Source organism: Aspergillus glaucus (assembly GCF_001890805.1).
Source record: "Aspergillus glaucus CBS 516.65 unplaced genomic scaffold ASPGLscaffold_17, whole genome shotgun sequence".
In the NCBI taxonomy this organism is placed as follows: domain Eukaryota; kingdom Fungi; phylum Ascomycota; class Eurotiomycetes; order Eurotiales; family Aspergillaceae; genus Aspergillus; species Aspergillus glaucus.
In genome coordinates, this window is record NW_019170469.1 from 535,577 (window position 1) to 557,234 (window position 21,658).

A 21,658-nucleotide genomic window follows, 5' to 3' on the forward strand; every position below is an offset into this window, starting at 1 on the left:
TGCCCCCGCTTTCGCCGTATGATGCGGGTTATTGGTCAAAATATTCACCGCCTTGGTCACCGGTTTCAGCGGCGAATCGCAGCGCTTGATTGGCAATGCCCTACTAGAAACTTTGGAGATATCAATTACTCTTCATGCCCTTTGTTAGAGATTACTTTCTCTGGTTGCTGCTTCAATGCTATATAGGTAGAAGTGTCTAACAACGCCACACTCGGTGTTTTCAAGTTCCTCCTCTGCAACGTTCGTTTCTTTGAAGGTCATCGCGCATTCTCTAGGGCAGTTTCCCATTACTCTGGAAGCTGTAATGGTCATGAGGCGTGTTGGGTGATCACAAATTCCAATATGGGATCATCTCATTTAGAGAGATCTTCACATCCTTTCTTGTAATCAATACCATTCAAGCAAAGCTGTTATGGTGAGGCACTCTCCCTGCATTTTATGCACCTACCTAGGGCCGTTCTAAACAACTTGGTGGAATCGATCGCCGACTTGGGCGGTTAAAGAAAACCTGGTTTGCCACCATAATCACTTCCATGGCTAGATCAGGTAATAATGGAGCGCGCGGTCATCAAGTTGTTCTCATGCGATGTTTTCTGGGCTTCTCGGGATGTATGTAGTAGAAGGTAAACTCGGCAAGTTTTTTTCCACCTTAAGTAACTTGTGCTTCCTTTGCGTCTTTCTTTGGGTGAATGAACAAAGTAAAGAGACAGCTATTCGAAGAAATCCATTAACATTCTGCTTTATTCACGGATGGATGATAGTGGTTGTATAGAAAGTCAATCCGACGTCGGAGAAAAGCCGCCCCGCCGTTCCGTCCGAGAAGAAAAAAAGATGGGATTTTCTCCAAGACTTCACTTGCACTTTTCTCGCTGTCCTCGCGGCTGTTTTTGGGTGAGTTCTTTTCTTTTATTATTGATCTTCACATTTCAATTGTCATTGTTGTTTTATATGTCTTGTTGAGATCCATCTCTGCGAGATAATGAGGGGCAATCTGCCCCTCCATAGTGATATTGTACAAGAACATAGCTGATAAGAACAGGAGAAGCAGACACAATGACACACACCCAAGACCAATTGCGCATCCTCATCGTCGGTAACGGCGGCCGCGAACATGCCTTTGCCTGGAAACTGAGCCAGTCGCCCCTCGTCAACGCCGTCTACGTCGCTCCTGGAAACGGTGGTACTGGACTTGGTGATGACAGCAAGATCTACAATGCCAATGTCAAGGGCAACGATTACCCGGCCCTTGTGGCTTTTGCTCAGCAGAATGGTGTGAACTTGGTGGTTCCTGGTCCTGAGGCTCCTCTTGTCGAGGGTATCCAGGGTTACTTCCAGGCTGGTTAGTCACACACTCTCTAAAGCAAAGCACACGCAATGTGCTAACTGGTAATTGAACAGCCGGCATCAGATGCTTCGGTCCCTCCAAGGCTACCGCCCGTCTTGAAGGCTCCAAGACCTTCTCCAAGGACTTCATGAAGAAACACAACATCCCCACCGCGCAGTACGGAAACTTCCACGACTACGAGACCGCACGCCAATACCTCGACTCTGTGCACCACCAGGTCGTTATCAAGGCCGATGGTCTGGCCGGCGGAAAGGGTGTCATTATCCCCACGACCAAGGAGGAGGCCCACCAGGCTCTCCGCGAGATGATGGTCGATCTCCAGTTCGGAGAGGCAGGAAACGAGGTTGTCATCGAGGAGTACCTCGAGGGAGACGAGCTCAGTGTCCTTACCTTCAGTGACGGCTACACAATCCGATCCCTCCCTCCTGCTCAGGACCACAAGCGGATTTTCGACGGCGACCAGGGCCCCAACACCGGTGGAATGGGCTGCTACGCTCCCACGCCTATTGGCACCAAGGAGGTTCTCGAGGAGATTGACCGCACCATTGTGCAGCCTTCCATTGACGGCATGAGAAAAGACGGCTACCCCTTCGTTGGTATCCTCTTCACCGGTCTCATGATGACCAAGAACGGCCCCAAGGTGCTCGAATACAACGTCCGCGGCGGAGACCCCGAGACTCAAACCCTCCTCCCCCTGCTCAGCGACGACACCGATCTGGCCCAGATCATGGTCGCCTGTGCTGAGCACTGGCTGGACGGCGTCTCGATCAACATCAAGCCCAACTTCTCCACAACTGTCATCGCCGTCGCCGGCGGCTACCCCAACTCCTACGCCAAGGGCAAGGCCATCACCCTCGACCCCACCCCCGAGGGCACCCTGATCTTCCACGCCGGCACAACCCTCGCAGGTAACCAACTCCAAACCTCTGGCGGGCGTGTCATCGCCGCCACAGCCACCGCTTCATCCCTCGAAGAAGCAGTCCGCAAGAGCTACGAGGGCATCGCCACCATCCACTTCGACGACATGTTCTACCGCAAGGACATCGCCCACCGCGCCTTCCGCCAGCGCGACGCCGTCGTCTCCCACCAGCAATCCCTCACCTACGCCTCCGCTGGCGTCTCCATCGACGCAGGAAACGACCTCGTCAACCAGATCAAATCCTCCGTCGCCCGCACTAAACGCCCCGGCACGGACGCCGTCATCGGCGGCTTCGGCGGCCTCTTCTCCCTCCCCTCCGCAAACAGCGCCTACCACCCGCACTCGCCAACCCTAATCGGTGCCATCGACGGCGTCGGCACGAAGCTCAAGATCGCCCACGCCGTCGGCGCCCACGACACAGTGGGTATCGACCTCGTCGCCATGAACGTCAACGACCTCGTCGTCCAGGGCGCTGAACCCCTCTTCTTCCTTGACTGCTACTCCTGCGGCAAACTCGACGTCACCATGGCCTCGCAGTTCGTCACCGGTGTCGCGGAGGGCTGCGTTCGCGCGGGATGCGCCCTGATCGGCGGCGAAACAGCTGAAATGCCCGGCCTCTTCGTCGACAACACGTACGATGCCGTCGGTGCCGCCGTCGGCGCTATCAACACCTCCGGCCCCAACGCCCGCCCTATCCTCCCGGAAACCTCCACCATGAAAGAAGGCGACGTCCTGCTCGCCCTAGCCTCCTCGGGCCCGCACTCAAATGGCTACTCGCTCGTCCGCAAGATCGTCGAGCGCTCGGGTATGAACTACACTGACCCGGCCCCCTGGAATCAGAACGAGACTCTGGGCCGCGCCCTCCTCACCCCGACACGCATCTACGTGAAATCCATCTTGAAAGCCCTCTCTTCGTCGCCCGCCAGCAGTGTCTCCAACTCGTCTTCCGCGATCAAGGGCCTGGCACACATCACGGGCGGTGGACTCGTCGACAATGTTCCCCGTATGCTTCCCTCGACGCTGACCGCGCACATTGACGTGGGGTCGTGGACTCAGCCTCCTGTGTTTGAGTGGTTGCAGAAGAACGGGAATGTTGATTCGCCAGAGATGGCGCGCGCGTTTAACTGTGGTGTTGGTATGGTTGTTGTTGTTGAGAAGGGTAGTGAGAGTGTTGTTAAGGGGTTGTTTGAGGGTGAGGGCGAGACGGTTTACCAGGTTGGTGAGCTTAGGGCTAAGAAGGAGGATGAGGAGAGGTGTGTGCTGAGTGGGTTGGAGAGCTGGAATTAGAGGCACCTGAGATTGGATTTGGTCAGCTTTCTTATTTACTTCTGTTTTCTTTTTTATGTTTTGTTATGGTACATGATGGACGAGATGAAATGATAAAAGTCAGTTTGTTACATGAATCAAATATAGTACTTTCTACCACGGCTCCAAATGTCAGTGGAGAGGCTCTGACATCACAAGTCGAGACCGAATAGAACGCATATGCTAAAGTTGTGGATCTGGGGAGAGCTCTGGAGATCCGGGGAGCAATACAACATTTAAATTTATAAGGTCTAACGCAAAGCAAACAGAGAAGAAATGAACAGGACATAGTGTAGGCAATATTTAGTACAGGTACAGGAACAATACGAAGAGAATCACCACCATATATCGCTCAAAACGGGCCCAAACTACCGTCTCGAGGATGCTCTGGACGAGAACTAGCGTCAAATAAACCGTCTCTATTTCCACAACTAAAATAAAGTTCCTTTTTCTTAGGCGATCCTTCTCGTCATCAGGTCAGAAAAGGTCCGCATGCCACACTGTCCTGCCTTTTGATACGCCAGAAAAGAAGTACGAACAAGCAAATCAACCACGCGCATGAGCTGCATTTTGTTAGACTGGGTCCTAGATTCACCGGAAAATGGATCATACCTTAGAAGCACTTGCGGTGGACAATCGAGGGGCCGCTCTCGTCGTACTCCTGCTTCGAGATCCACATCTGCTGGAAGGTGGACAGAGAAGCCAGGATGGAACCACCAATCCACACAGAGTATTTACGCTCAGGAGGAGCAATGATCTTGACCTTCATCGACGAAGGAGCAAGAGCGGTGATTTCCTTCTGCATACGGTCGGCAATACCAGGGTACATAGTAGTACCACCAGACTAATTTTGTTAGTGTACGTCTTCATTTATACCACAGGAGAAAAACTTACCATGACAATGTTGCCGTAGAGATCCTTACGGACGTCAACATCACACTTCATGATGGAGTTGAAGGTGGTTCCGTGGATACCACCACCTTCCTGACCAAGGACGGAAGGCGAGAAGAGAGCCTCAGGAGCACGGAAACGCTCGTTGCCAATGGTGATGACCTGACCGTCGGGAAGCTCGTACGACTTCTCGAGGTTGGAGCTCTGGGCGGCGGTTTGGAGCTCCTGCTCAAAGTCCAGAGCGACGTAGCAGAGCTTCTCCTTGATGTCACGGACGATTTCACGCTCGGCGGTGGTGGAGAAGGTGTAACCACGCTCAGCAAGGATCTTCATGAGGTAGTCGGTAAGGTCACGACCAGCCATGTCGATACGAGAGATGGCGTGGGGGAGGGCGAAACCCTCGTAGATGGGGACAACGTGAGTGACACCGTCACCCGAGTCCAGGACGATACCGGTGGTACGACCGGAGGCGTACAGGGACAGGACGGCCTGGATGGAGACGTAGAAGGCGGGGGCGTTGAAGGTTTCGAAGACGATCTGGGTCATCTTCTCACGGTTGGACTTGGGGTTGATGGGGGCTTCGGTCAAGAGGATAGGGTGCTCCTCGGGAGCGACACGGAGTTCGTTGTAGAAGGTGTGGTGCCAGATCTTCTCCATGTCGTCCCAGTTGGTGACGACACCGTGCTCAATGGGATATCTGAGGGTAAGGATACCACGCTTCGACTGTGCCTCATCACCGACGTAGGAGTCCTTCTGACCCATACCAATCATGATACCATGGTGACGGGGGCGACCGACAATGGAGGCTGTAATTTTCTGTCAGTCGTCTGATATTTGACGTGCACGTTTTTCAGATATGCCAGTTGACGCAAGGACAACTGACACCATCTGAAGAAGACGGCATTGTTGGGAAAGGGGATGGCGGGGTTGACTTACGGAAGACAGCCCGGGGCGCATCGTCACCGGCGAAACCGGCCTTGCACATACCCGAACTAGAGAGTGTCAGTAGGATATTCAAGCATTGCCATAGTCCCTGGTAAAGTGTTGCTTCGAGCTTTCTCTACCGGTCGGGAGCGAGATTGTAGCTAGCGACCGGATCGTGGAGTGTCCAAAGCAGCAACACGAGGGGAAAAGGACAACAAACAAACGTACCCATTGTCGATAACGAGAGCAGCGACTTCCTCTGTAGATTGGAAAAGCAATAGAAGTCAGTCTTGATGCAAATTATAGATATAAAAAAAAAAAAGAGAGAGAGAGAGGATGGAAGGGAGGACAAAAAGCAGCTCGAGGGCGTTGAGCGTCGCACAAGAAGCCGCTGAGGTGTCCGGAAGAGCTTACCTTCCATGGTGGCAGAAATGGGATTACAACGGGGTAAAGATTATTAGGAGAGAGAGAATATAGAAGAAAGAAGAAAAGAGAAGATGAGAGAGAAGAGGTGGTTAAAAAAGAAAAAAAGGTGGTGATGGTTTATTTGCTGGAGAGGAAGAAAGAGGAAGAAGAAGAGAAGAAGAAGGGAAGAGGGAAAAGAAGAGGGGGATTAAGGAGAGGAGCGTACAGGACAGTAAAGAGTCTAGTGTGGCCGCCGGCAGTCGTCGTTGCTGTCCACCGCCACAATCAAATCCCCTATCACTCTACACTACACTACTACTACAAGTACTTGTATAATTGTACACTCTTCTATATACTGAATAATATATCTGCCTTGATGATGATGAATCTCTTTATGATTACGCCTCTGTGTATACTCTGTACTCTGTACAGGCAGAACCGTTCGTAGAGTTCCTCCCTCGAAAAGGATGGCAAACCCATTGCGCATCCTCGTGGGGCCTTCAGGTCTCGGTCCTCCGTCCGGAACCCAGGGAATATTCTATTCAGGGTATGGAGTATTCTATTGTCATTAGGCCTTTACTTCTACTATTACTACGGAGTACGGCCATAGAGACCTAAGGCCAAGTTGACACCCTGTCATTGTGTGGAGTCGACTATTTGGGTATTTATGGAGATTCCTATTCTTAGTTTCTTCTAGGGGGATTTGCACTCACTAACGGCGCTATTGCCTCCTTTTCAACTTCGTCTAGAATAATGAGTAGACTACTTGTACTCTTACACTCTGCTCCTATATAATAAAATACCCTGGACTTGTGCGGAATCGGATACCGCCACTCGGGCCCGCGAGGCTGATCATTCCATGGTTCCAGGGTCCTGTATACGAGTACGGTATACGTCAGTCTACGCCTCACTGGACCCTATCGGGTATAATTAGTATGGGTATTCATGTCCCTGTACTCCGTAGACATGGCGACATGGTAACTTCCAGGTTCTAAACCTAAGGCAGCGATGATCGAGTCCAGCCATTAGTGAAGTCCTCATGAGGAAGTTTTACATATAAACCACTTTCCAGTTCATAAATAGGACAACTCAATAAGTGAGCAAGGTCCGTAGGGCTCTGTACAAAAACCCATGATCCGCTTGCGACATGGCTAATAGGACCTCGCGAACATAAAACAGGGCTGCCATGATTAATATGGCCACATCCTTCATATCTTCGGCTTCTAGCGTGTTCCAAGGCCCATAGCTCGAATATGAAGGCGTCTGGGTGCTTGGTTCCGTCAGGTATTCCTGGGTAAAAGCAGCGAAGGTCACGAAAACCTGGTGTCTGCCGTGAGCAAACAAAAGGCAGTTTATCAATTAGCTTGGTATCTGATTGAAAGAACCAACTTACTCGCCGTTCAACAGCCCCAAGTATTCTGACGTTCCTCCTGCATTTGGTACAGTCCAGGACGAATTACTCTGGACTAGACAGTAATTCAAAGGCCTGTCCCGGTCATTGTTCTTGAAAAAATGACAGTAGGTTTAGGGTATGCAGTACATGATCCTAGTTTCTCACTATTCACCTTTACATTGGGGGTTCTTTTCGGCTCATTTCTGTAATAAATCCTCGGATGCCCTTGAAGCTTCCGCTTACGTTGACACGACTCTCCAGGTGAAAAGGTTGTGGAGCTTGAATATCCCTGCGAAGATCTTTGTGTCTGTGTCGACTTCGCTGACATTCTCGACAAATGTTTAGTGTTTTGGTGCGTAAAGCAAGTCCATGAAGAGCCTAGGAAACCTTACAATGCGTCCATGTGCTTCATATGCTGCGAACAGACACCAACAATACCATGATAAAACCCAGGCAAACGCATGTCCTGGCCAGATGCCAGCTGCAGATGTCGCATCTTGGTGAAGTAGGCCTCAAAGAAAACATGCAGCTGAAGTATGGCCTCAATAAAATTGCCACCACTGACTGAAAAATGATGCCTCTCAGTGTGACAAGAAACTGGAGTACAGGCGGTCTTTTTATGATAGCAGGATGAGAGCTTCGCGTATAGGGCTTGACATTTTGACATCAATTGACTCTTGATTTAAATTGTGAGTCCACTGCACTCCAGTCTTCCAAGATATGGTAGAGATGACGAAGCGTATAGAAAGTGTCTGAGTAAAGAGGCCTACGAGATGCGCCTTTGACAAACGAGTGAATGATCTTTACAACATTCTCCTTCTCCCGCAATAGCTGTTTTGGGCGATCCTTGTTTTCCAGCCGAAGTTAATGTGCGTTCTTGGTATCTGCGTGTAGGTACCTGAGCAATCGGAATGGTCTTCCTATAATTAACGAACCTAGTGCAGTACATCGAAATGTATCCAAGGCACAGTCGATGCGTAACCAACTTTTCAGCCCTGGCCCATTTCTCAGAGTCATACTTTACTTTGAGAGATCCTCGAGTGACGAGATTGTCTCTTTCTCTTTGTAACTTCCATTCACTTCCTGTGCTCCTATTTCACTTTGCAGAACTTGGTGTCTCCAATGAGACAACTTGCCATATATCGAGTCAAAAGATCATACGGGGCCATATCTTTAGTACTCAGATCGTACAGCTGCGACATGCAAATGACGATTCCATCTTCGTTAGACTGCACTTGTATGATCCTGCTCTGCTCGTTTATAATGGAAATCATCATAACCTTAGGATTGACAAGTTAGACTTATTGACTGCATGATGTCCCCGCAGATTTGACTCACTGGTGTAACAATATGGTATTTAAATTCTGGAAGCGCCAATCTAATTCTCATCGTTTCGAGGATTATAAGGATCTCACCTCGAAGGAGCTGGTCTTTGCTCTCGGTTGCATGGTACAACACAAGCATTGCATGTGGACAGTCGAGACAAAATTTTCAAGTCTGTAACTGGCATCTATGTTCCAATAGACAGTACTATCAGGCATTACGATGTCAATATTCGAGTCTATAATTATTTCACCAGATGCCCTAAAAAAGAATTGGTCACCTCAAACCTCTTTACTATGGGACGGGGATACATATGTGGGCAACCACTTCGTGATACTGCGCAACGATCTCAGCCTCTCAATACCAGCTCTTGGAGCATCCGAAAAATAATAATCTGCCCGCATGGCATAATGACCAGCATACATGCGATAGATACCCTTTGAAGTTCTATCTGGACGTGATCTGTCCCGCGCGTCCACGTGTCTCTCAAAATTATCAAGCATTTCCTGGTTCATTGAGTCCCCATCTGAGTTGACGGGGAATCGTGCTAATTGGAAAGATGGCATGGGCTGGAAGAATCGATTCCATTATGTTGCCTGCTGCGTTCGCTCTTCTTCTTCGGGGTTGAATATCTTGGGCCTGATGTTGAGTTATTCGAGTGTTAGTGAGTCTATGTATGGGGTCCTGAGACCTTCAACCTCGTTAAATGAATGCTGTAGGTGACGGATCATGGCCTGTTTTTGCTTTGTAAGTTCCTCTTCGTTGACCTTCGGCTGGGAGATATGAAAGCTCCGAAGTAGCTTCTTAGTAGCTCTTGATATGCACTACATCATGCTAGCCAAAGTTCACAGCCATGTCGCATAGTAAAAAAATAGTAAGTATAGCGAGAGATTCGGGGAAGTATGGTCGATCTTATTCACTCAGGTGTAGCCTAGTTTGAAGATTGCGACACCATTCATACTCCTACTCTGCTATTATTCTTCACGAGCTAGAGTAGCAGACATTTCAGAGAATGCCTTGAAACAACAGCATCGGAATACTTTACTGTATACTGCGTGCCGTAGGGTAGTAACCCAAATAGGTAATAGGTCTCTCCGCCACCGACGGCGGTGGAACGGAGTGGAAGAATTTCGCCGCTGCATGAATCATCCACTCCGCTCAGATCTATTTCCTACAAAAGATCAGAGTATTCAATTCTTATCTTGCGCAAACTATCTACAGTACATCCTCGTGCTATCTTGATTTACTTTATTCTTGGGCCCTCAACGAATCCATCACCCGCCAAATCGCACGATAAACCCCACCAAATCTATCTATCAAATTTATCCCACCTACAACCACAACCACCATGGCCATGGACCCCAACCTCAACAGCCTCCTCAAATGGAGCATGAACCAACAAAATACCGACGCCAATGCCACCGGCGCAACCCCAGAATCCGCCGCCCGCGGCCTCACACCCGAAATGCTCTCGAGTCTTTTCGGCGGCCCCTCCGACGCAGACCTCATGAAAGCCGCGATGGCAGCGCTGCATTCCGACGATGTCGATATGGAGAATAAGATGATCGCATTCGAAAACTTCGAGCAGATGATCGAGGGGATTGACAATGCGAATAATATGGAGCCCTTGGGGCTGTGGACGCCGTTAGTGCAGTTGTTGGAGCATGAGGAGGCGGATATGAGACGGATGTCGGCTTGGTGTATTGGAACTGCGGTGCAGAATAATGAGAAGGCGCAGGATAAGGTATGTCTTCCTCTTTATGATATTTCTATGGAATGATGCTAATTGTTTAGTTAATTGTGTTGAACATTTTCCCCAAGTTGGTCTCGATGGCCACCTCCGATCCTGCCCCTGCCGCTCGCAAGAAGGCCGTTTATGCGATTTCCTCCGCCGTCCGGAATTACCAGCCTTGCATGGACGAGCTCGTCAAGCATCTTCCCGATGGATACCCACGTGGCGAGAAGGTCGATGCCGGCGACATGGAGGCTGTCGATGTGATTATCGACAAGCTGCGGGCTCACCCATGTGAGCCTTCTGCATGAATTACGAGATTGGAATAGAGTTATGGATATACAAATGCGAAGACGAACCACAGCGTCCACTGTAACAAGTGACGCGTACGCCAGTCATGAGGGAATGACTTGTATCTGCTGTTGCGTCAAGTGATGGTTATGCCGTGACAGGCTGCCGTCCCTACTTGCGACGCTGATATATTTTACCGCGTGTTGCGCCGTTTCTACATGCAAACTGGAATACGGGGAAAAGCCGCTGCCTAGCACAAGTCAAATAAAGCAATCATGAACAAGCTAGAAACACAATCATTGCAATACGCCATCCTAGCTACCAATCAACAATTAACCCAGACCAAAAAAAAAAAAAAAAAAAAACAAGCAGTTGTAGATCGTACGTAGGCATCATCCTACAGCGTAAGGTTGTACGTGTAGTCGTCCTCGATGTTCTGAGAAATCCATAGCACAACGGAACTGCAAAAATTAGCATCTGCCAAACCAAACCAAAGAACAGAGACAAACCTCAGCATAATCATCCCATTCGCAACAACATTTGCAACCCCGAAATACAACGTCGGCATCGGATATCCCTGAACCAAATACTTAAGAACCATAACCGTCTACCGGCCCAGTTAGCAACCCATTCCCCATACCCAACCTCAAACCCAATCCCAAGAGTATACAAAGGAAAGGAAAGAAACTCACCACACTCCCCGCCAACCCCCCAGCCAACAACGCAAACCCCAAGAACAACACAAACCGCGCCTTCCACGCAACCCCATCTCCACTATAACTCCAGCTATCCGCCTGCAGCCTCGACTTCTCAATAGAATTGATCACCAGCATTCCCAGCGCGGAGCAGATCCCGGGGATCCAGTCGACGAATTTCACATGCACGTCGGAGCCGTTGCGCGAGCTGTGCGAAAAGGCGGCTGCGTCGATGAGAAAGAAGAAGCCGATTGAGAACTGTTTACCGCGTGGTTTGTTAGTTTATTGGTTGTTGGTTGTTGGGGGATGTGTTAGGTAGAGGGTGGTTGGGGATATACCAAGGCGCCGGAGGTGTAGACACCCGAGTTGCGGACGGTGTTGTTATTGAGCCATTCTGGCTTGGAGAAGCGGAAGAGACGGTTGCTTGAGGCGTCCATTTTGGGCCGTGATGGGTTTCAAGGGACGCGATGTTTGTCGGCTGATAGAGCTGTTGCTGGATGCAGCTCGGATACCGGAGTTGGCGATGATGCAGTATGCACCGTCAGTGTCACGTGATATATACAGCTACAAACCCTCTCTACTTGTCTAAATTGTTTGCCAGTCATTTATTCTAATTTATTGTTTGTATGTTGTTGACTTCTATAATTATATAGTATCATAAATCATAACTCATCACCTGTGCCAAACAGGGCTAATTCTCCTCACAAAACAGCCTCAAGAATTCATCGATATACCCCATTGCCTTCTTCTTTTCCAGTAAAGGTGGAGGTGCCTTTATGCCCTCACCATTTGCGACGGGCTCTTTTAGGTACTTTCGTAATGCAAATGTTGACGCACGGTATGTAGCATGATACATGGCCTTAAACTCGTCCTCCTCGGTCGAATCGGCTGTCCCTATGCGTGGGTCCTTCTCGTCCCCTTGTGATTTATCTTCTGTATTCTTGTTCGGGTTTCCGGTCTTCGGCCGGTTATATCCATATAGGCGCATGCAAGTCATGATCGTGCGTGTGATGGTGTTCTTGTTCTCTGAGAGGATTGTCTCCGCATCTTTGGGGGTTTCTGAGAAAGACTCTTGTTTCGTGTCTGACGAAAACAACCCCGGCGACTGTTCCCGTTTCAAAGAGGATTCTATGAATGGTGCCGGTGTGTTCTTCCTCGAGATTGGTCCGCGCACATATCCGCGAGCACTACCCGGCCTCGACTCCGCAGACTTCAGATTAGCCCCAATCGAAAGCGACCTCGCTCGTTGCGAAGCAATCCGGTCCAAGACTGGAAGTGAAGGTTCCTCGGATTCTCTCTTGATCTTGAAACTCTGCAGCGGCTGGGTAGGTTGGGAATACGACGACTGCCGCATCCTCTTATGATCCGTGACAGAATCAAACAAACTGGCCATCCGTTTTCTCTTCGGACTCGGTGACCGTAGGTCAGGAAGAAATTGCGCAATCTGCTCATCGTCGCCTGCAAGATCCGATTTTTGTGGTGGAGGTGCGATTTTCTGAGCCTTCGAAATGATCGACCCGGACAGCGGCGAGGCGTATATTCTCAATTCTTGTCTTATCACAGGTTCCTGGTTGTGTTCGGGATAGTCCAATGACGAAGAGATCGGTCCGAACGAAGTCGTAGTCGACAACACGCCATACACCAGTAGCTCCGAAGTACTTGACCCCGAAGCCTTCCGGGAGGTACCCTCCACACCTACAAGAAGCCCAAGAGGACCTTGAATGGGCTGAAACCTATCCACATCATCCTCCTCCAGCCAAATATTCCCCAGCAACCTGTTCTTCAGCCATTGCGCCGTAGAGACGTTCGTCGTGTGCAGTTCAAGATTCGGTCCGGCTCGCGCATAGAGGGGTACCAAGGCCGGATTGACGAAGCAGCGGAATCGAAGCGTTGAGTCTTTGGATATATCTGTCTGCCAGTGGGAGGTCGGGTCGATCAAGCGTAGACCTAGTTAGACAAGTGTGTTAGCAATCATTGCCTTGGTGGGAAGACAGCGTTCTCACCTTCGAGCCGTGATTCTTCATTCAGTGCAATGGCTCCCGACCAGATATTCATTGCGAGGGCTGTAGTATAGTTGAATGTCACATACTAAAGCAAAGTAAAATAAGCTTTAGCCGCTATTCCTGGAATGTGGAATTGTCATGAAGAACTGCCTTCCTACGCGGACGCGCTGAAAGCGGCGCGGTATCACGTGACTTTATAGTCGTTATTTATGTCATTAAGGACAGTGCTACTGTAGGGAAACTAGAAGACGATGTCAAAGAAGTTGAAAAGAATTCAGATCAGAGGTTAGGTTCCTGTAGACCTTTCAAGCACTCATCATTCGTGCTTATAGTACACGCCAGAATATCAGATAAACGCTTAAATCAACAAAGCAACTGAACAGAAGCAGTCCCATCGTACCCAAAACAGAAACGTAACGCAAATAGTCATACTCCTTCAATATAGTAGCAAGAGGCAGAGTATCTCAGCGAAGAAAGAGAGCAAAAACATCTCCTGGCACAGGGTATCCACGCGGCCAATCCATCACGCATTTGCATCACATTCAGAACTCTTCTTGTTCCTGGAAAAACATCGAGAAGCTGATTATCGTCCCGTAAATGAGCAGACCGCCGATAATCGACATAACCATCGCAGGGATCTCGATCGCGCCGCTGTGCGCCAGTACTGCGGGCAGAGCTGGAAGTTGTTAGCTTGCTTTCATATTGAGTCAAAGTATGCTGCTCCCAGTGTTCCTAGCAAGAAAGTTTAGGATAGCGTGCGACGTACCAATACCCATCAGCACCAAAAATCCAGTCAAGAACCGCCCGAAATCAGCCACCGAGTTGCCCGAGTTGTCGATAAAGTCGTCTGGGTTCGCACATCGAGCGCAGATCCAATTGGGTAGAGGCGCAACAACATAAGTCGCAACGACAGTCAACGGAAGGAAGTTGTGCCAGATGGCCGAGGAAAGGATGACAAGAAGGAACCCGATTGCGAGGATCTAGATAACGAAAGCATCAGTATCGGCGCTAAATAGCGAAATCACGCAGCCAGTACATACAAAAGAAAGACCGATAATGGTCTTGAGACCTGCTGTCATGACTGCAAAGATGAGGACCTATTGCTCGGTCCAGGAGCTGCGGGTAGTATGTAGTGAAGGGCTGAAGGTATCGCGTTGCAACGAAAGTACCTTGAAGCAAGTCCGGCTTCAAACAAGATACAAGGGCCCGATAGAGCGTGCAAGGTTCGTCTGCATCGAGGCCGCAGCGAATGGATCAACGATGCTTGACAGTAACTGCGTCGTTCAGTCTGTAAGGTGACGTTGGCAGAAGGCGGCAGCAACGGGAACTCGGGGAATGACTGCCTGAGGCGCCAAGGCCACAATCCCAGGCCAGCCTCAGCGGGACTCCAAAGCTCCCCATCATCATCATCACCGCGTTTGCTGCTCGTCGTCTCTATCTCTCGCCTATCCCCCGGTCATTCATCTGCCCTCACTTCTACCGTCTTTACTATACACATTCTCTCAGGTTCACGGCTGTCTAATCTAATTCAGCATCTTTCGTCATGTTCAGAAACAACTACGACAATGATGCGGTCACCTTGTACGGCCCCATTAGCTACCCTATCTATCCAGGAAGCTCCCCAGCAACTGACATTGGCTCTGAACAGCTCCCCGCAAGGCCGGATATTCCAAGTCGAATACGCACAAGAAGCAGTTAAGCAAGGTTCAGTCGTGGTGGGGCTTGTCAACAAGACACATGTTGTCCTGGTCGGCTTAAAGGTTCGTCGGCGTCATTGCTGCTCTGATCAGAGAAAGAGAACTGACACTTGCCCCTCGCTAGCGAAACGCCGAAGAGCTGTCGTCGTATCAGAGGAAGATCATCGAAATCGACTCGCACATGGGTGTTGCTATCGCCGGTCTGGCATCGGATGCCCGTGTGCTTTCCAACTTCATGAAGCAACAGTCGCTCGGTTCCCGCATGACCTACGGCCGTCCTATCCCCGTTGAGCGGATCGTTTCTCAGATCAGTGACCGTGCCCAGCTTAACACCCAGCAATACGGAAGACGGCCATATGGTGTGGGGTTGCTCGTTGCCGGAGTCGACGAATCGGGGCCCCATCTTTTCGACTTCCAGCCTTCGGGAATGACATACGAAATGTCTGCTTGTGCCATCGGAGCCCGGTCGCAGATGGCCCGAACGTACTTGGAGCGGAATCTGGACAAGTTCGCTGACAGCAGTCGGGACGAGCTGATCACACATGGTCTGCGGGCTTTGAAGGATACTCTTTCTCAGGACAAGGAGCTTACTGTTGAAAACACTTCGGTTGGTGTGGTTGGATTGGCCCCTGAGGGTTCCAAGGGCCGGATCGAGAGCTTTAAGTTATACGATGGTCAGACTATCGCACCACTGCTGGAAGCTCTGGAGCAGACGGAATCTGGGGAGACTAGAGAGGGGGAGATGGAGGTTGATTCATAAGGTCGATTTATGCCCGAAGATGTTTGCAGATGAAAAGACATGTTACTATCCAGGTATGAATTAAGAATAATGGTGTTCTAAATGCGTACAACGATCATCAATTCGGAACGAGATTTTTAACTCTAGCTATTATAAACCCTCGAAGGAATAGTCTACTCATCACCCCAGTTCAGCTGCATCTGTCCACAACTAGAATTATAACCAAGGAGCTTCCCCCAAACCTCCGTAACATCCTTAGCTTCCACCAGAATCTGCGAATTAGCAGGCCCAATATACCCCTTCTCAACCGCATTCTTCACCCACGCCAACAACCCATCCCAATACCCATTAACATTCATCAAAATAATCGGCCGCCGATGAATCCCCAATTGATTCCAAGTAGTCATCTCCATAACCTCCTCAATCGTCCCAAACCCACCCGCAAGCGTCACAAACCCACTCCCAGGACCCCCCTCCATAACCTTCGTCGCCATCAACCTCTTCCGCGTATGCATGTCCGCCGTGATAGTCGTCATCCCATACTCAGACTCCTGCAGCAACGCAGCCTTGCTGATGGGGTCGTTGAGAACGCGCTCGGCATCCTTTCCGTGGGACATGGTCTTGTGTTCTTGTTCTTGGGCCTTTTGAGCGTTGTCGTAGCCGGGTTCTATGCGGATCAGGGCGCGTGGGATTACCCCGTGGACGGACTCGGGGCCCGACAGGCGCACGAGGGTGCGGGCGATTTCGCCCATTAGGCCTGATGTGCCGCCGCCATAGACTAGTCGGATGTTGTGTTTGTGGAATTCGTGGGCCAGGGCGCGGGCAACTTCGAGGTGGGCTGGGTCGTTGCCGGAGACGGAGCCGCAGCTGTGGTTTTATCAGTATTGGTTGGTCATTTGGAAAGGTTTAGAGGTGGGATTTCTTACAAGACGCAGACCACGGGCTGTTTGATTTCGCTAGCCATTTTGAATGTTGTGGTTGTGTTGTAGTAGAGTGTTGACGGTTGTTAGGAAGTTGGATGATAAGATGTTAGGTTGACGTTCTCAGCAACCGCTCCATTCAAATAGTCACGCTTCAATTGCTGCACAAAAGATGCCACCTCAGCAATTCTACGCAAATATACTAGTGGTGAGTAAACAGTACCAAAGAAGTACAAACAGGTATACAATTATGTGGTTGTGATTCCAAAATAGCATCATAGATCGGGTGAAGCTAAAATGTCATTCCCCGCATCCCTCACTGAGATACAATGCGTTGAGATTCTCTATGAAACACTAGAAAAAGGGTATCTTATACAATTCAAACTCCAATCTTACTTTTCTTCTTCCGCAGCTTCTCGTCAGCAATAGGTGTGCTGCCGCCTTTATCCGACTTGCCAGGCGTCTCAATCCTGACTTGCGGCGTCCCAACTCTCGTAGGAGCATTTGTGGCGGTGCCGGTCGTTGCTGTCGGTGGTTGTAGTCCTTGCTTCGTTCTATCCACATCTCCTGACCGTGACAATATGAAAGATCCCGGCTCTCCAACTAACGGGCTCTCGTCCATGAATTCGTCTCCATACCGCGAGAGAAGATTGAATGACTCTGCCAACGTCCTTGTATCCTGTACCGTCGAGCCGATGTTGCTAGTAGTCGTTCCTTGTAATGATGTCTTGCCTTGGGATTCTCCCTCGGGCATGGGCGTGCTGTCTTCTTTGCTTGTCTGAGATTGTATCCCCGGTTGACTCGACTCGCTCGATTTGATCGTAGGTGGCATATAGGTATGTCCGTAAGACGGAGTAAAGCTCGGAAGTGTAGACGCCGTCTTCAACAAACTCGTCAAAGACGTAACAGCCGAAAGCTATCCAAAGTCAGTACCAACCCCTAACCGCAAAACCCAAGGTATCATCACCCACAATTCGGTTCCCAATAACACTCGCCACAGACGGCGCCATATAAATGCAATCCCCCACCACGAAAAACGTCGACAACACCACAACATCATCATCCAACCCACCGCGCTTCCGCCTCGCCTGTTTCCGAATTACCCAGATATTCGACGGTTCGTGCGTAAAGCTCGTCTCTGACTGCGCCGCTGCTTGCAACGGGTCGTATGCTACCACAAATTCTAGTCCTTGCATTGTACTTAATCGGCCCTCGAAAGCTTCGCGGGTCTCGACGAAATGGCGGAAGGTTTCATTGTAGTTGGCTTGGATGGCGAGGGAGGCGTTGTTGGAGGTTGCGTCGAAGAAAGGGGATTCGGCGAAGTAGAAGAGAACTATTCATACTCGGGAGATTATTAGCTTCAGATATGAATTGAGCGGTTGACAAGGTGCAGTGTGCATACTGTTGTTTGAATGTAAAAAGCCTCCCATCATCTGGACGTGCGGAGGAGACCGCCAGAGGATCTCCTCCAGGGATGTATCTTGGCCTGTTGCCATTCGGAATGATTCGCTGCGAGTATTCCGTTTTGGCAGTATGCTCAGATATCAGTGCAATGGATGCGCCAGACGTATTGTAAACTGTTGGTTTGGGGGTTTGGAAATGTTGGAGATGTTTCCTCCGCAGGGAAGTGGTGTTTGGTCTGTTTGCATCCAAATAGATACCGAGACATCATTCACCTTACTGTACAATAAGGTAACTATTTCAAATGGAAATTCTGGTGTAAGGCTTAAACAAAGCTAAAGCCTTCTAATCTGAGTTGGCTTGAGAGTTTTACATTTACAGGAAGGTAGCAAGAAATATATATATCAGGATGCGAACTATACAATGCCATGAAATAAACAATAAAACCAATCCCATAACCCCAGCGCTGAATGTTGAATCGAATCTCTATCATCTATCCCAATGCAAATATATGTAAATGTTGAAGCCGGCCCGAAGTGTAACAAAATAAAAGAAGAAAGACATGATGAAACATGGACATGGAAGTATAGAGACCTTACGACTTCCCTCGGCCGTCCGAATCCAAAGGCGTAAAGATATTGCAAACAGTTCTTAACTTCGTCAACATCTCATCCCACTCGCCCTCAGCAGTACTGAGAGTAGTCACTGCTCCGCCGGCACCAATCTGCCATAACTGCTTCTCGTCCTTATCATCAGAGGATGTAAAGGCAGTGCGGATAAGGACGGAAAAGCTTCCTCCACCTCCAAGGTCGAGGTATCCCATGGCACCAGAGTAGATTCCACGCTTCCGATTCTCTATCGAGCTAAGGTGCATGCATGAGCGTTCCTTGGGTGCTCCGGTCATTGAACCAGGAGGGAGGCATCTTTGTAGAGCCGTGAGACCGTGGACGGCCATATTTGATGTTTGGAGTTGCGGCATGTTCCGCACCGCGGGACCGAGTCGGCGTGGATTGACATCGCCCTTGACGTGGGTGATCATTTGGAAGACTCGTCCGTGATCCTCGATCTCGAGGAGCTTTTCAACGTACACATTACCGGAGCCGCAGATCCCGTACAGGTCGTGGCGAATTAGATCAGCGATCATGAGATTCTCTGCTACTTCCTTTGTTGAGCCCAAAATCTCCCTGGCCTTCTCCATGTTCATATCGTCGGTCTTGCGCACCGTGCCCTTCATCGGTTTCATTTCAAGTGTCGATTCTCGGTCCCAGTTGAGGAAACATTCGGGGCTACTGCTCACGATCTTGACGTTTCCGAGTTTTGCGTAAGCGCTGAACGCTGCGGGATTATACTTCCTCAGACGCTTGTATAGCTTCCAGGGAAAGTTCGCACGGCCGCTGTCAGTATTCGGAGATGGTAATGCAATTGACGTTTCGCAGGTCAGGCATAGCTCGTATGATTCGCCGGCTTCCAGCTCAGCTTTGCAATCTTCCACTTGCTTGAGATAAGACTGCGGACTGGGGAAAGTAATTTCGCCCTGGTTGAGGATGGAGTCCAGGGTTTGCATATCATCCGCGATGATATTGTCGTCGCCATTTAGGGTATTAGCGGTTGAGAGCTCATTGAGCAAGTGTAGTGTCTGATCAAGCCAGCCAGCTGGCACGTCGTCCGATTCCCGAGTCGACTGAACAATGACTCGACCCGTCTGGTTGTCAACGACAATACTCCGGTCAGTCCACAAAAGACTGGCATCCGCAGGGTCCTCCGTGACTGCATTTCCCGAAGAATGACCTTGAAAGCCATTATGCATACCTTCTGCATCTTTTGGGCGTGCAAGGCAAGCAAGGCCCATCTCGTAGGAGAAGTATCCTAGGAATCCTCCCCAGAAAGGAACAGTATGGTCACCATTGTCGACCTTCTTCATCTCCATCAGATATCTCAATGCATCCCAGAACTGTGATACCGACAGTGACTTCTCAACGAGCGTCGTGTCTTCACGCCAATTCGTTGCGCCGCGGTTGCTCAAGTCTTCCAGTAATAACTTCCCAGAAGCGCTGTAGTATCCAAGTCGCCATGATCCCGGACTTGGAACAGATATGATACTATATCTTCCATTGGACTGGAATAGCACAGTTGGCGATCTGGGAGTGTTGAGCGTTTCGCATATCGCTTCCGCGGTTAAATCAGCCCGTGAGAATGCTCGATAGGCAGACTTCCTTGATGTAGAAGCACTCCATTTCAGCATCGTAAACGCAACATCCGGAAGAGAAGCCACATCATCTGATCGGGTAACGAGTGTATCGGGAAGCGTTCCATAACCCCCACGTCCGGTCCTTTTGTTGAAGTTCAGAACCATTTCCCACCATCTTTTGAGTAATTGGTCGCAAGCCTCCCTGTCGGATTTGCATGATTCTGGATGAAATTGCACTCCCCAAAACGGTTTGCTCCGGTGGCGAGTAGCCATGGGAATCTGCGCTCCCGTATCAGTCTCCGTGCTATCGATGAATAACCAAGCGAGCAGCTCAAGCTCGCTGCCAAGCTTTGAAAAACCATTCTGGCCTTCAACCGAAGCCCCACAGTTGTCCAGTTTAGCATATAACGAATGATAAAGCGTAACCCTGAGATCCCACGTCCCATCAAAAACATCCTCCCCCGCCGTAGAAATCCGATGGACCTGACCATGCAACGGATACGGCAACCTCCCAATAGGAATACCATGATGAAGACACAAACTCTGAAACCCTAGACAGATCCCAAACACAGGCAACATATCTGCCTCGCCAAGGTTCCAGATATCCTTCATAATACCGACATCTTTCGGAACCTGGGGATCTCCCGGCCCAGGCCCGAGGACCACAGCTTCATAATGCTGCAGGAACTCTGTGATGTTACCGTCTGGCCATTCCGAGTCGATTGTCATCACGGTGACCTTGACGTTGATAACTTCTTCGAGCATGGCGACTACATTGTAGGAAAATGAGTCGTAAGCGTCGATGTAGAGAATGCTCTTTCTAGCAGAATTGCGTTCGATGCTTAGACATTGAAACCCGCTGGTCTCTGGTGGTGTCCAGCTTCCTAGTAATGGTGCCATAGTGTTTACCCCAAGTGTTGCGGGGTATCAGAAAAATGCAGACCGGGCCAGAAGGGATGGCAAAGTTGAGGACCCTGACAGAGATTCAGAAGATGTAGCAGAGAAACAAGGATCCCTTGCCCTGCCCTTCAAACTGTTAAGAGACTGACTGGAGCAGCCAAAAGACTCATCGCATCGCAAAAGTCGCGACTCCGAAGTGGCGATGGCGTTAGAACGTCGCGCAAGCCATGTAGATTGCTGATAAATGAATATTTTAGGGTAGCGAGCCCGTGTGCCTTTTCAATTCAACTTTCAAAATTATTATAGGATATAGACAAATACAAAAAGGAATTTAGAACGGTAGCAGTGGAGAGTACAAAATGATATGCGGGACGACATCGGAGAGTGGAGCGGCAAATAACGGAACCTTTTTTTTTTTTTTTTTTTTTTTGCCCCAACTCCTCTACTAAATAGGGAGAGTCAAAAGATGTTCGTAAATTGAATTCTGCTATATCGTTCTAATCAAAATCAAACGCAATTGTTCATACAAAAATGCCGAAACCAGCCTGAAAAATCCTAACATGGGTATTCAATCAATCGTTATCATA

The 21,658-nt window shown here is 49.6% G+C and overlaps 10 protein-coding genes across 10 annotated transcripts; 3 read left to right on the forward strand and 7 right to left on the reverse strand.

Moving 5' to 3' along the window:
* Positions 1-1,053: 1,053 nt before the first annotated feature.
* ade1 (bifunctional aminoimidazole ribotide synthase/glycinamide ribotide synthase) lies at positions 1,054-3,551 on the forward strand (the record flags this gene model as incomplete). Its single annotated transcript, XM_022544866.1, has 2 exons — positions 1,054-1,339; positions 1,399-3,551. The coding sequence occupies 2 exons, from the start codon at positions 1,054-1,056 to the stop codon at positions 3,549-3,551; spliced, it is 2,439 nt and encodes an 812-aa protein (XP_022398644.1).
* A 631-nt stretch (positions 3,552-4,182) lies between these two features.
* Positions 4,183-5,805, reverse strand: act1 (actin ACT1; the record flags this gene model as incomplete). Its single annotated transcript, XM_022543695.1, has 5 exons — positions 4,183-4,413; positions 4,464-5,266; positions 5,397-5,452; positions 5,613-5,643; positions 5,799-5,805. 5 exons carry the CDS (start codon positions 5,803-5,805, stop codon positions 4,183-4,185), a joined length of 1,128 nt encoding a protein of 375 aa, XP_022398645.1.
* Positions 5,806-9,859: 4,054 nt separating this feature from the next.
* On the forward strand, positions 9,860-10,548 carry fes1 (Hsp70 nucleotide exchange factor FES1; the record flags this gene model as incomplete). The annotated part of the gene is made up of 2 exons (XM_022541040.1): positions 9,860-10,249; positions 10,300-10,548. 2 exons carry the CDS (start codon positions 9,860-9,862, stop codon positions 10,546-10,548), a joined length of 639 nt encoding a protein of 212 aa, XP_022398646.1.
* Positions 10,549-10,871: 323 nt separating this feature from the next.
* On the reverse strand, positions 10,872-11,666 carry ASPGLDRAFT_49937 (UPF0220 family protein). The gene is made up of 4 exons (XM_022547202.1): positions 11,562-11,666; positions 11,221-11,481; positions 11,038-11,135; positions 10,872-10,989 (listed from the first exon to the last, which is right to left on the reverse strand). Exons 1-4 carry the CDS (start codon positions 11,658-11,660, stop codon positions 10,926-10,928), a joined length of 522 nt encoding a protein of 173 aa, XP_022398647.1. The 5' UTR covers positions 11,661-11,666; the 3' UTR covers positions 10,872-10,925.
* Positions 11,667-11,819: 153 nt separating this feature from the next.
* ASPGLDRAFT_84096 (uncharacterized protein) lies at positions 11,820-13,306 on the reverse strand. The gene is made up of 2 exons (XM_022550247.1): positions 13,227-13,306; positions 11,820-13,170 (listed from the first exon to the last, which is right to left on the reverse strand). Exons 1-2 carry the CDS (start codon positions 13,276-13,278, stop codon positions 11,915-11,917), a joined length of 1,308 nt encoding a protein of 435 aa, XP_022398648.1. The 5' UTR covers positions 13,279-13,306; the 3' UTR covers positions 11,820-11,914.
* A 191-nt stretch (positions 13,307-13,497) lies between these two features.
* On the reverse strand, positions 13,498-14,505 carry ASPGLDRAFT_49940 (Vps55 family protein). The gene is made up of 3 exons (XM_022547203.1): positions 14,267-14,505; positions 13,993-14,206; positions 13,498-13,902 (listed from the first exon to the last, which is right to left on the reverse strand). The coding sequence occupies exons 1-3, from the start codon at positions 14,303-14,305 to the stop codon at positions 13,769-13,771; spliced, it is 387 nt and encodes a 128-aa protein (XP_022398649.1). The 5' UTR covers positions 14,306-14,505; the 3' UTR covers positions 13,498-13,768.
* Positions 14,506-14,769: 264 nt separating this feature from the next.
* On the forward strand, positions 14,770-15,683 carry pre5 (proteasome core particle subunit alpha 6; the record flags this gene model as incomplete). Its single annotated transcript, XM_022544867.1, has 3 exons — positions 14,770-14,807; positions 14,875-14,986; positions 15,048-15,683. The coding sequence occupies 3 exons, from the start codon at positions 14,770-14,772 to the stop codon at positions 15,681-15,683; spliced, it is 786 nt and encodes a 261-aa protein (XP_022398650.1).
* Positions 15,684-15,835: 152 nt separating this feature from the next.
* Positions 15,836-16,626, reverse strand: ASPGLDRAFT_27837 (LOG family protein; the record flags this gene model as incomplete). Its single annotated transcript, XM_022543696.1, has 2 exons — positions 15,836-16,529; positions 16,589-16,626. The coding sequence occupies 2 exons, from the start codon at positions 16,624-16,626 to the stop codon at positions 15,836-15,838; spliced, it is 732 nt and encodes a 243-aa protein (XP_022398651.1).
* A 335-nt stretch (positions 16,627-16,961) lies between these two features.
* Positions 16,962-18,078, reverse strand: med6 (mediator complex subunit MED6; the record flags this gene model as incomplete). Its single annotated transcript, XM_022541028.1, has 3 exons — positions 16,962-17,498; positions 17,554-17,915; positions 17,985-18,078. The coding sequence occupies 3 exons, from the start codon at positions 18,076-18,078 to the stop codon at positions 16,962-16,964; spliced, it is 993 nt and encodes a 330-aa protein (XP_022398652.1).
* Positions 18,079-18,337: 259 nt separating this feature from the next.
* pabA (aminodeoxychorismate synthase pabA) lies at positions 18,338-21,399 on the reverse strand. The gene has a single exon (XM_022547204.1). The coding sequence runs from the start codon at positions 21,069-21,071 to the stop codon at positions 18,579-18,581; it is 2,493 nt and encodes an 830-aa protein (XP_022398653.1). The 5' UTR covers positions 21,072-21,399; the 3' UTR covers positions 18,338-18,578.
* Positions 21,400-21,658: the final 259 nt, after the last annotated feature.